At 35.8% G+C, this 12,606-nt stretch overlaps 1 protein-coding gene across 2 annotated transcripts in view; it reads right to left on the minus strand.

The window, feature by feature from the left end:
• Positions 1–344: 344 nt before the first annotated feature.
• The window catches only part of MrgBP (MRG/MORF4L binding protein), a 30,120-nt gene continuing 17,858 nt past the window's right edge, over positions 345–12,606 (minus strand). Inside the window, exons 3-4 of one of the 2 annotated variants that reach the window (XM_089100387.1) lie at positions 8,673–8,820; positions 345–1,421 (exon numbers count right to left, since the gene is read on the minus strand). In XM_089100387.1, the coding sequence (XP_088956513.1) occupies positions 1,285–1,421; positions 8,673–8,820 (285 nt within the window). In that variant the 3' untranslated portion in view covers positions 345–1,284. The remainder of the gene's footprint in view (positions 1,422–8,672; positions 8,821–12,606) is intronic. The other variant, XM_089100386.1, reaches the window with a different exon arrangement.

Consider the following 12,606-nt stretch of genomic DNA (forward strand, 5'->3'; position numbering starts at 1 on the left):
GTGCAGCTTTTGATAGGTTGTCGAGATTTTTTTTTCTCTACAACATGGTATAAAAATCATTTCTGTTGCAATTTGTTTGGGGTTGACCGATATTTTTGGCTAGTTTGCCTGTACTATACAAACATTGGCAAATACGGTCGGTCTGTTTATTTGTACGGTCCGTTTTATAGATACATTCATCAAAGGCTGCAAAGCAACAAATTTTGTTCGTTTTAAGTTTCATATTTGCTTTTTACTCAGTGGTGCCATGCATTTTTTTGGTATTTTTCTTTGAAAAAAACCCTTTCTCTTAATTGGATCCTAAAAAAATATTTAGCATTTATAATGATTCATAACAAAAATATTTATTTAGCTTTCACAACCCAAAGTATGTTTTTGTCAATCAGAGTATTAATCTTAATTTTTTGGAAGTTTCCTTAACATTAGGGAGGTTTCCGAAATACCGTTATAAGCTATCGTGCTCACTTTATTCTTTTACGATAACCTTAAATGATGATAGTGATGTAAAATAAGGTAAAACTTTTCCCTTTAGAGTTTTGATCTTTTACGCTATTTTGTGTTCACGATATATTGCTCAGCTGTAACTTAATACGTAAGAAGCTCAGTGTTCTTCCTTTATTTATGAAAATGCAAGGACTTCAGGATTGTAAGGAAAATTTTTATTTCCAAACAAAGCTATTAAGTCGATTAAATAAAGCTATTTAATGGATTAGTAAGAGTTGCAAACTTTGGACTGCATCTCCAGGATTTAAGTTTGCAATGGAATATAATTCAAATAATCATGGCATTTATATCAAGGTGGGGCTTAATTTGATGAGGTTTTTAAGTCACTTTGAGGTTTTAATTCACTTTTTAAGTCGATGAGGTTCAGGATTCTGTTTATCTAAATATAGTAAAGCCCACCATATAGAATTTGTTCATAGATAACTTTGTTCTTTCAGCCTAAGTATAATATGAGTCCAACTTCTATATGTTATTTTGGATAACGTCTTACCTTATTAGCGTTCTGCAAATTTGGTTTCAGAAACCTCCCTATTGTCTAACACCAATAGACGATCAAGTCTTTTGATGTTAAAACTTCAAAAAAATATTGAAAACTTGAAGTATAGTGATTTGGCTTTTGAATGGCTTTTTTTAAAGTAATTGTTGATTTGTAACCACGTCTTGCAGAATAATTCCTAAAACGGCTATAGTTTTTTCACCTTCATAGAGTCCTGTATTAATTTTAACATAATTAATGCCAAATTGTTCTATTAAAAAGTAAAAAATAAATATTTCAACTAATCATCGAAGTCGTTTTCGTTTTGGTTGAGGAGAATTTCTGGTGGGAGTGTTGGTCGCAGCCCGTGTTCTCTTCCCTTTTACCTCAGAGGAAGTGTCTGACCGCTCAGTTTTCGTTGAAGATGGCGTTGATGCTCGCGCTAAACAAAAATAATATTAGTAATGAGTGACAATAATGACTAGCTTCAAAAACAATATAAGTAGCTCCAATAAGTATAATACATAATAAGTCTAATATAAATCACAACTCTCAAAAGTCTGAACAACTTTATGAGAAAGCGCATACTTTATTTGTGACTACCACTCAATAGCAACTTAGAGATCAGTTAGAATTACAAGACAAGGTGCCAAATCGAACCTTTAGGAATTAGAATATTTCCCTGGGGAGAGGATCTGCTAATTAAGGACTGGAAGTCTTGATTTTGTCGTACTTATAGTATTTTATTATTATTTTTCTAGTAGTACTTTCGGGGCTTTGCTACTTCTTAGAGGTGGGGGTGTCTCCTTTCAGGTATGTTTATGGTTGTTATAACAATTGAGACTCCCCCCGTGGCTTTCCAGAGTGTATGCCTAGGCAAAAGTACATCCCCTATCCCCCAGGTTCCACGAAATAGAGGCCCCGTTAAAAGTATTTACCCTTCCACGAAATTAAATCCTGAAAAAAATTACTAAAAGAAAACAACAAACAAATGACCATGGATTATCAGTTTAATTGAGATATACTGATATTTATTCCTTAAAGTTTTGACAATTTTTTATTTATGAAAGCAAAAGAAATGAAAACATTTAAAGTGTATTTTGTTTTCAGTAAAGCGCAAATTTATTTTGGTGTTGAGAAAACCTAGGAGTGACGAGCTCTACTTATTTTATTTTTGCTCGTTTTGAGTTTGACTCGGCTATTTATTGTAATTTCTGTTCGTTTTTAGTTTCATTTATTTATTGATAGTGATTGGTAGTTTTACACTTGGAAGATTAATTGACTTTATTTCTGCTCATTTTTGGCTTAATGGAGCTGTTTACTTTTCTTTGAAAGACTTGTTTTATGGAAAGTTTTAAAATTAATTTCTTTTCGTTTTTTATTGACATAGTCTTTTTCGCGGGAAACAATATTTTATATCTTTTCATTTTTTTTTTTTTTTTATAAAAATCCATAGTTTGGGTTGCTATTTGTATGTTCGAGAAACTTTTTCAACAATTTTTAATCCTGACACAAGTAGTATTTTTTTTTTTTTTTTTTTTTTTTTTTTTAAATTTTACAACTCCTGAAGTTGATCTGAAAAATTAAAACTTAAAATCATTCCCAAATCACACCATCGCGGGAGCATCAGCTATAGGAGGACAACTGTGGCAGGGCGTAAGATCCAGATCTATGGACAACGGCCTCTGCAAAGGGCTGCCTCGACCTTTTCGGGGTACCTGCAAGACTGGGGACCTTGCGGGTAACTCTATTCCCACTTGAGGAGTGGCGCCCCTCGAGGAAATTATAGCCTAGTAAACGACAAAGCATTCGCACGGGATTCTGACTAATGGACAATTCTTCTGGGATTGGTATGTTTTGATGGGCGTCTTTGGGCTGAAAAACCTCTTCCTAGCTGATTTATCTATTATGGGCTGCCTCCCCGTAGTAGCATAATATTTGTAGGCATGAATATATAATGAGACAGAGGTAATAGGCTTGAGATTGTCTGTGCAGGATTTCGATTCGTGTTGATAGAAGAGCATTGCCAAGTGCTGAAAACCATGTTGTGACCAAGATGGGCGCAGGATTACACAAAGCCTCCATTCATGGAAGTCACAGGGACTTCTTGCTGTCCGGTTCTAAGCCGGCTTAAGCACTTCGGTGTAGAATTGAGAAGATATGTGATCCCCGTCCCGCACTGGTATCCGGGATCATTGCTTTTCCTGAGGCGAAAATAATTTCAATGATTTAAAGAACATGAAAATTGGAACTTGGAATGTTACGACATTAAAAAATGACTATCGTATCGACATTTTGACTGACGAATTCAGACGATTCGAACTGGATTTATTAGGAGTTTCAGAAACTTATATCCCAGGGGTAGGAAGCATGAAATTAAGTGATATAGAATTTGTCTACTCAGGCAGCAAGGATGGGATACATAGACAGGGAGTAGGGCTCATGATGAATAAGGACGCTGCTAAGTCTTGTTTAGGCTGGGAAGGTAATAATAGTAGAATACTAATTGCTCATTTTATGACTAGAAAGTTCAGGGTATCAGTTATAGTAGTATACGCCCCTGTAGAACCGACTGACGGAGATACTAGTGACTCAGATGAATTTTACTTACAGTTACAGGAGGAAATAGACAAGGTCCCAGGTAGAAATATGATGTTATTACTGGGAGATTTTAACACCCAGGTTGGTAGAAATAGGGATTAATGGTATCCCAGCTTAGGTAAATTTGGTGTAGGAAAAGAAAACAGTAATGGATACAGACTTTTGCAATTTTGTAGGTATAACAATCTAGTTATAACCAATACGGTGTTTGGTCATAAAATGGCTCATAAGCTAACATGGTATTCACGTGATGGTAAGACAGCAAACCTAATTGATTATGTTATAGTAAACCGAAGACTGGCAGGATCAATACAAGATACTAGGGTATATAGGAGTGCTGTTGATAGGAGTTGATGTTAAAAGTATAGATCACCATCTAGTAGTGTCAAAGGTTAATTTAAAGCTGAAATATCGGAAGGGTAACTACCTCCCGGGAAGTTATGATGTTGGTAGACTCCAGGATGAGAATTTGAGAGAAACTTTCCAGAAACAGTTTAATACTAATCTTGAAAGTTTAAAATTTGATAATGTAGAAGATAGTTGGAATAATTTTAGAAAAATAATTTGTGAAGTTGCTGAAGCTGTATTAGGGAAGAAAGCTAGAACTGCAGCTATGAATATTAGTGAAAAAGCTTTATGTTTAATAGAAAGGAGAAAGGACTTGTACAAGAATTATCTGAGTGATATATCGTATGAAAACAAAAGGAATGTAAAGAAAGTGGAGAAAGCATTAATGTATAAACTAAGGAGGTTTGAAGTGGAGGCCATGGATAAAATTGCCGAGGATCTAGAAGATGCAGCTAGACGGCATAATAGTAAAATATTGTACTGGCATGTTAACAAATTGAGAGGTAGTAGTCAATCGGGACTTGTTCCAGTTAAAGATAGGAATGGGGTCGCAATTAGCGATAAGGAAACAGCTAAAGCGTGATGGGCCCAACATTTTGAGAACTTGCTTAACCGAGATAGAGTTGCAGGAAAACATATAGAGGAAATTGAAAAAGTTTGTGATACCTTGGATGAGAAGGAAGACTTGTTTTGTGAGGAGGAATTAGCAACAGTACTAAAAGGATTAAAAAATAATAAGGCTCCAGGTATTGATAGGGTGGCAAATGAGTTTCTTAAATATAGTGGCTATGAGGTTAGAAAAGTTACTTATGATTATCAATATGATTTTTGAAAAAAGTGAAGTGCCTAGCGATTTTAGGAAAACCCTAATTAAGCCACTTTATAAGAAAGGTGATAAAAGTGAGTGTGGTAATTATCGAGGCATTAGTCTGGTCTCTGTAGGTGGCAAATTACTTAGTAATATGATACTTTTTAGACTGAGAGATGCTGTGGACAGAGTTTTAAGAGAAGAGCAGCGTGGTTTTAGAAAAGGTAGAGGATGTGTTGACCAAATCTTCACTCTTAGGCTAATAATTTAGAAGTGCCTGAGTTTTCAAACACCTTTGGTCCTCAGTTTTATAAGATTATGAGCAAGCGTTCGATTCTGTTGATAGAGAAGCTTTAGTAAAGGTTTTATCCTTGTATTGCATACCAGATAAATAAATTAAAGTGATTAGTCTTGTGTACGAGAATAATACTGCTGATGTTTATGTAGAATATGAGGTCAGTATCTTGTTTCGCATTAAATAATGAGTTAATCAGTGTTTTGTTCTATCACCATTTATATTGATTATTTTGATTGACTTTGTTTTAAGGAGCACAGGAAAGGCAATGGGAGACCATGGAATCAAATGTGGAGGAAAAAGTCTCCTGGACTTGGATTATGCTGATGATTTAAGCATCCTAGATGAAAGTGTGAGCAAAATGAATAAAGTTTTAGAGGTTTTGCGAGCCCAGGGTGCTAGTATTGGTTTGAAATTTAATGTTAGGAAGACTAAGTCACTAAGGCTAGGAATAAGTTAAGATGAAAAGGTGACACTGGGTAATGAAAAGATTGATCAGGTGGGCAGCTTCACTTACCTTAGTAGTATTATTAGTAAAGATGGTGGGAGCAGTGAAGATGTTAAAAGTATAATAGCCAAGGCTTAGGGTGTTCTTTCACAGTTAAAAAAAGTCTGGGAGAATTGGAAGGTAAGTCTGCAAACCAAGATTAGAATATTAGAAGCTATAGTGATGACAGTGGTCAAATATGGCTGTGAAGCATGGACGCTCCGAAAAGCGGATGAAGATTTGCTAGATGTTTTCCAGAGAAATTGCTTAAGGATTGTTCTGGGTACACGGCTGACTGACCGTATTTCAAACAATAGGCTATACGAAAAATGTGGTTCAATACCGATTTCTAGGTCTATAATGAAAGAAAGGTTGAGGTGGTTAGGGCATGTTGTACGGATGAAGGATGATAGATTGCCAAAGATTGTTCTTTTCGGCCAACCATCTAGGGCGAAACGGAAAGCAGGTCACCCCCGTCTGGGGTGGGAGGACGTCATAAAGAAAGATTTAAAGGAAATGGGAACTTCCTGGGCGGATGTAAAAAAGGAGGCTTTGAATAGATTGGGGTGGAGGAGGAGCGTGCGTAGCTGTGTTGGCCTCAGGCGGCTTGGTGCTGCGGTGAGTTGTTAGTAGTAGTAGTAGTAAAGCAAAATTTAGTTTTAAAGCATAGCCAATTGCATAATTTTGGGGGGTTGACATGCCCAATATCCCTAAAGACATAGTTGATGGACCGTTCTACTATGCTGAACAAAATAGTTGTCTCAAAATTTTGACCGAATGTGTTTAAAAAATGAATGGGCTTGAGACAAGCGCTGCTAAAAATGAATGGGCTTGAGACAAGCCATCCAATCTCTTTTTACTCTTAAAAAGGGCACCAGAAATTTTGAATCGAATTAACTACTTTAAAAGTTTCAATGATATTTCTAGCTATTATAGAGTAGTGCTGCCTATGATATTACTTATATGTCCTTTTGAAAACCTGCATGCATACAGTTTTTCGTTTAATTGAAACTCTTCCTAAACGTTCCCAATAAGTTTCACCTTAATACCCCTAGCATTATAAGTTACAGTGACTGTAGTGGTAGTATTAAAAGTATACATATAGTACCTTCCGGCTAGTTCAAAATCCACCACGACTTACCCTTAAAGGTCTAACTTAATAATGTAATTTGTTCTTAAGATATTGCTCGGTCACTTTTAGAAAGTCCCCATGCTCAGACTATATTTTGACTTGGTTTAACATCCGCGTAAATATTCCATAAAATCTTCACCTTAATACCCTTAGCTTGCGCAGTAGCAATAGTTGTAGCAGCATTAGTAGCAATATAAGCATAGAACTTTTGGTTTCTTCAGCACCCCCTTCAACACACACTGAAAGTTTTAGCTTAATCCCATCAACCGTTTCTGAAGCATTTCTGATGGGTCCGCTTGCCAACCTGTGTTTGCTTGGTGTGTTTCGAATTAATTCCATACAGTTTCTATATATCCCAAAATTGTCGCCTTAATCTCCTTAGTTTTAACAGCAGTAGTGGTAGTAGTAGCAGTAAAATTAAGTGTAGTAGCCTAAGCTTTAGTGGTAGTAGTAGTAATAGAAGTAGTAATAATATTAACAGTAGTAGTAGTATGAGCAGAAGCGGTAGCATTAGAATGCAAATTTTCTTTTGGCTAGTTCAACATCCCTCACCACAAGCCCTGTTAGTTTCAAATTCACACACCAAACTGTTCCCAAGGTATTGGTGTTACACCCTTTTTAAAACCTGCATACAGACGGCGTGTTGCGATTCAATTCATCTTCCCTCCTCGAAATTCCTTGAAAATTTCACGTTCATACCCTCACCTCGGGCATAGTCGTAATAGTAGTCACAGTAGTAGTTGAATAGCATATTACTAGTAATTGTGTTGAATAGCGGTAGTACTACTAGCAGTCGTAGTCTTACCATATTGCCTTTTGTTCTGTAGAACATCCCTCTCATCCAGTCCTTGAAGTTTCAATTTAATACAATTAGCCATTGCTATGACATTGCCGATTTGTCCTTTTGATAACATGTATATTCATATACTTCTTGAAATTTTCGTCTCAATACTCTTAGCCCTACAAGTAGTTGCAATAGTAGTAGCAGTTGTAGTAGTATCAGTAGTAAATGTAGCACTAACAGTTATATTAGCAGTAGTGTGCACATATTACCTTTTGGTGAGATAGATAATACATTGTGCCCACATCGCTCTTTACTTAGGCAGCACTATTGCGCTACATATGATGGTCTTCCCCTTTAAGCATTCCCTGGAAGTTCCAACTTAATGGCAAAATCAACTCTTGAGATTCGCTATGTTGACAGTTTGCATGCACATATCGTCTTTTGATTTAGTTCAAATTTCGCCTCAATACTGTAAATGGAGTAGTCTGGTAGCAGTAGTGGTGGTAGCTGTAGTAGGATTGGTAGCATGCAAGCATTACGTTTTTGATCATATCCCTTGTCATTTCCTGAATTTTACAAATTAATATACTCAGTTATTCCTATGTTCTACCCTTTTGACAATCCTTATACACACAATTTGTTTTGATGTAGTTCAACGGTTCTCTCCAAATTCTCTGAAAGGTTCATCTGAATGCCCTTCGTCTTCTTGTAAAGTTCAAACATGCATACCTTTCTCAATAGCATATATTATGTGTAAACAATGAATTAATTGCCTAGCTTACAGTCCTTGTCCTGAGGACTCTGGGAAGGTTGACACCCCCCAAAGACATAATTACTGGACTTTTCAACAAGGCTGAAGAAAATATCTATCTCAAAATTTTAGTTAGATGTCTTGTGGGAATTTTTGGGCCTGGGGAGACTTATTTCCCTCCAATCACTTCCCTCGAAGCACTGTTTCCACTTGTTTCCCTCCAAGCGCTGCATATGATACAAAAATAATATTAGCTTTTTTTTACTTAATTCAGTTTGTTATTTGCGACAGACTGATTTGTACCTGGATCCAGTACTGCACATAAGATACTTATACCCCAAACACTTTAGTGTTCATCTTCCTTTTCCACTTCAGCCTCTTACAAAACGAGCTACTATCTCTCGATCTCGATTATTTATTAAGCGATAGTAGAAAGTAAAAAGTAAAAATAATAATAGGACAGATAAAAAGAAACAAATTTGCTTACAATCATCCTTTTTCTCAATATCCGCAATATGTTTTTCACTTTTTCTTCCTTTGTGATGTTTCGGCTTTTCTTCCATTAATGATTGAAACTCTTGATTCAAAGAAAATTCCATTTCTATATTTTGAAATGGAAATGGTTCTAATTCTTCCTAAAAAAAAAAAACATAAGAAATAAAAAAAAAATTAAAATCTTTAAAGCATTTCAGAATGAAATTCATTGCTCTAGTTGTGATAAATCTAAGTGTGACGTGACAATTCTTTAAATATTTTCTCCATAATTCGTATTTTATTGTATAACTATTTACAAGGTTTGCTTACTGGTTATTTTTGCGTTTGTAACCAGCGCGAAATGAATTTTTTGACAAAGAAAGCTAACTTTTGCTAAGCAGAAATTCACTATGATTTTCTTACTAAAAATAAAATTCATTGTAAACCCAATCCTACTAACTACTACTAACAACTCTCCGCACCACCAAGCCACCTGAGGCCAACACAGCTACGCACGCTCCTTCTCCATCCTAACCTATTCAAGGCCACCTTCTTTATACCCTCCCAGGAAGTTTCCATTTCCTTTAAATCTTTCTTTATGACATCCACCCACCCCAACCGCGGACGACCTGCTTTCTGTCTAGCCCTAGACGGTTGGCCGAAAAGGACAATCTTTGGCAATCTGTCATCCTTCATCCGCAGAACATCCCCTAGCCAAATCCAATCCTCTTTATCCAAAAACCTGATTGTGGGATTTTCGTCTAGAAAGGTCAAGATTATGAAATAAGTCTCACGTTTCCTTCTTATTTGATTTGTTCTTCTTTTAATACTTCTAACTTTGTTAGGATTCTAAAAAATTGCCTGAAAATTTAGTAAAATTATAATTTTAAGACTTCTGTACATTCAGGATAGCCCATCCCATATCAGGGGTGTCAATTTAAGAAAATGTAGAGGAGAGGAGGTTTTTAACCTAGAGGGGACAATTTCCCCCTTTCTCTACCCGATACATCTCTAATTCTTATCCACCCTAAAAATTTCAGATTAAGAGAAACTAAGAAGAATGAAAAATCTAGTAAATCTAACAGTCAAATCTAACACAATTAACCACCCAAAGGAGCGAAGTATTTCATATTTTTCAATCACAAAACTTTTTCGTTTAACAAAATTAACTTTAACTCTATTGTTGTTTCTAATATTATAGTAGTGCCCAGTTGAAACAAAAGATTAAAAAAAACCTCGGACACCCGTACCACTCGCAGTATGGTGTGTAGTAGTATATTATGTTACAAAAAGTGATTTTTACTTTAAAGCGGGCAACGATCACTTAGAAGGAAGTGGAATCCCCCCCTTCCCACCTAGAACAAAATTTGGAGCTCCAAGATGCAATTCCAGGACGCATTATGTTCTGCTAACAAAAAAAACTACAATAAAAAAAAGAAATTCTAAAGAAAAAGAAAGAGCTAGTAGGTAAAACTTTTTCTTTATTTTAACATGAAAAAAACTATATACAAGGTGTCAACAAGAGCCAGCCTGGTAGAACTGTCGTCTTTGATGAGGGGAAAGGGATATCAGCATCAGCACAATTTATAGTTACCCAGTAAAATCTTATAACTATCTTTATCTCTTCCTTTTTTACTCTTTTCTTTTTCAATTTCCACCGTTATTCTTCTGTCTTCTTTTTATTCTGCTAGCAGTATAAGCAAAAAAAAAAAAAAAAAAAAAAAAAGAACTGATAAGAGAGGACACTCTGAGGAAAAAATCATCTAGTGTTACCTAGGAAAACAGCTAAGTTTATAACAAAATATTGCTTGTATTTTTTTTTTTTTACTTTAGATGGGTTCAAAATGAAAGAACCACTTTTGTAAAAAGGACACACTGTCTCCTGCTTACGAACATTTTTTTTTTGCAAGCAAGTGTTTTTTTTTCTTTTTGCAGACTAACCTAACACAGCCTATATTACACACATTACAAATTTCAGAACACAATTAATCTGCTTACTTATAAAAATATCAATTTGGACCCCAAGAAATTTTAGAGAAATTTCTCTTGGTTGTAATTTTTTTAGGAATGGCCAATAACCATACAAAACAGGATTTGGCCAGGAGTACCAATGACCATAGAAAGCGTTACTTTTCTAGGAGCATTACTAAATAAGATATCTGTCTGTGACAAAGACCTGTGTGGTCTTTATATCTGAGATATCTGTGTGGTGTTACGAGTTGGATCCCAAGACCTTCATTGAACTTTGAAATTTAGAAAAATTAAAGCTTTGATTGTTTTGAAATATTCTAGTTCTGCTTGAATCCTGCATCGTCAGGTGTGCTAGCAGTTGCTAATTCCCATCAAATCCATGCTAAATTGCTCTTTTTTAACTTACCAGTCACCTTTACTATTTTGGTTCCTTGGCTAGAGAGATTTTTATTTTCATAATTCAGCTTCAGGGCTATGGGAGAACAAGCTATCAAAGGAGAAGGTAAATTACGCAGATGATTTAAGTGTCTTAGATCAAAGTGTTGGAAAAAACGAATGAATTTTTGAAGGTTTTGAGAGTTAAGTGTGCAAGAATAGTTTTGAAAATTAATGGTAAGAAGGCAAGTTGCTCAGGCTTTGAATAAATGAGGATGAAAAGGCCATGTTAGTTAATAAGAAAATTGATCAATTGAGTAAGTGAATTAATCACTTACTTGGGTAGTATTATTACTGGGATGAAGATGTAAAAAGTAGAATAACCAAATTACAGGGTGTATTCTCACAGTTGAAAACAAATTGGAAGAATAGGAAGATATCATCAAACGGGGTTTCACTTTGAACCTTGTGAGTTACTTTGAACTCCCTTGTGGCCTTTACTGACCAAAAATACAATCTCTGTATATTACGCACTTGGTGTCATTCAAACTGGTGTAACATCAGGTCTGATAACCACCATTCTTCGTCTTCAGTTTGCCATGTGCACCGTCACTGTCTAGTGCTGATGAGTAAGTAATATTATTCCCATTTGTATATAGGCATTAAAAAGTGACAAATATTTTTAGAGATGTGTGAGGTCGTCCTAGCCAACTGCTTAGCGCTCCCGAGTTGAAATCATGAGGTCAGAGGTTCGAGTCCTGGTGTCGCTGGTTATTTCATTTGGAACGGGGATAAGGGTGTGACTCTGCAAGCTCAGCTAGAGTCGACCCAGCTTTAAATGGGTACCTGGATAAATCTTGGGAAAAAACATGGGAAGCGTCAGATGATTTGTCCCAACCACACATTGCACTCCCAGCCGAAGGTATTGTATTGAATCATGAGATCAGTGCCTGCGCAACGTAGATCATGGTTACCATTCGAAAAGGTTATTTTTTATGGCTATTACCAATTTGCTATTTGTGATGGCTCAGACAGAGAAGAGCTGTTCAAGAAAAAATAGGGTTACTTTGAATGCATAGCATGTTTAAAGTTCACCTACTACGTCCAATGTTACTATTGTCAAACTTTTCAGCTGTAATTTGGATTTTCTGTGCCCCTTAGGACGTTGGGTGCCTTGAATGAAATATAATTCTTTCAGGAAGATGGCCCCAAACTTATGTGCGCAAGGTTGGGAGTCAACCATATGTCAATTACAATGAAGATACTCATCAGTTAAGCTTCAACTGAGCTTTCAAACGGGACAAGTTAGTGTGATATTTCTACAAGATTCAACACACCTGCTAGGACCATGAATAACACGATGAAGAATCACCATACAAATAAAGTTAGGCATCTCATCTTCCTTGATAAAGAAGACAAAGAAGTTCTTGTAAAAAAAACAACATTATAATTGCTGCAAATGGGGATTTCCTTTTAACAAATCAGATGTACAATGTATAGTTGCATTATACCTTGACAACATTCGAAAAAGGGTAAACACTTTCAAAAACAACATCTCAGGTCGTAATGAGTTGACTCCTTCTTGAAGCGCCACAAAGAAC

This window comes from Artemia sp. Qi Xiang Cuo, chromosome 14 (assembly GCF_049724085.1).
Source record: "Artemia sp. Qi Xiang Cuo chromosome 14, ASM4972408v1, whole genome shotgun sequence".
Lineage (NCBI taxonomy): Eukaryota > Metazoa > Arthropoda > Branchiopoda > Anostraca > Artemiidae > Artemia > Artemia sp. Qi Xiang Cuo.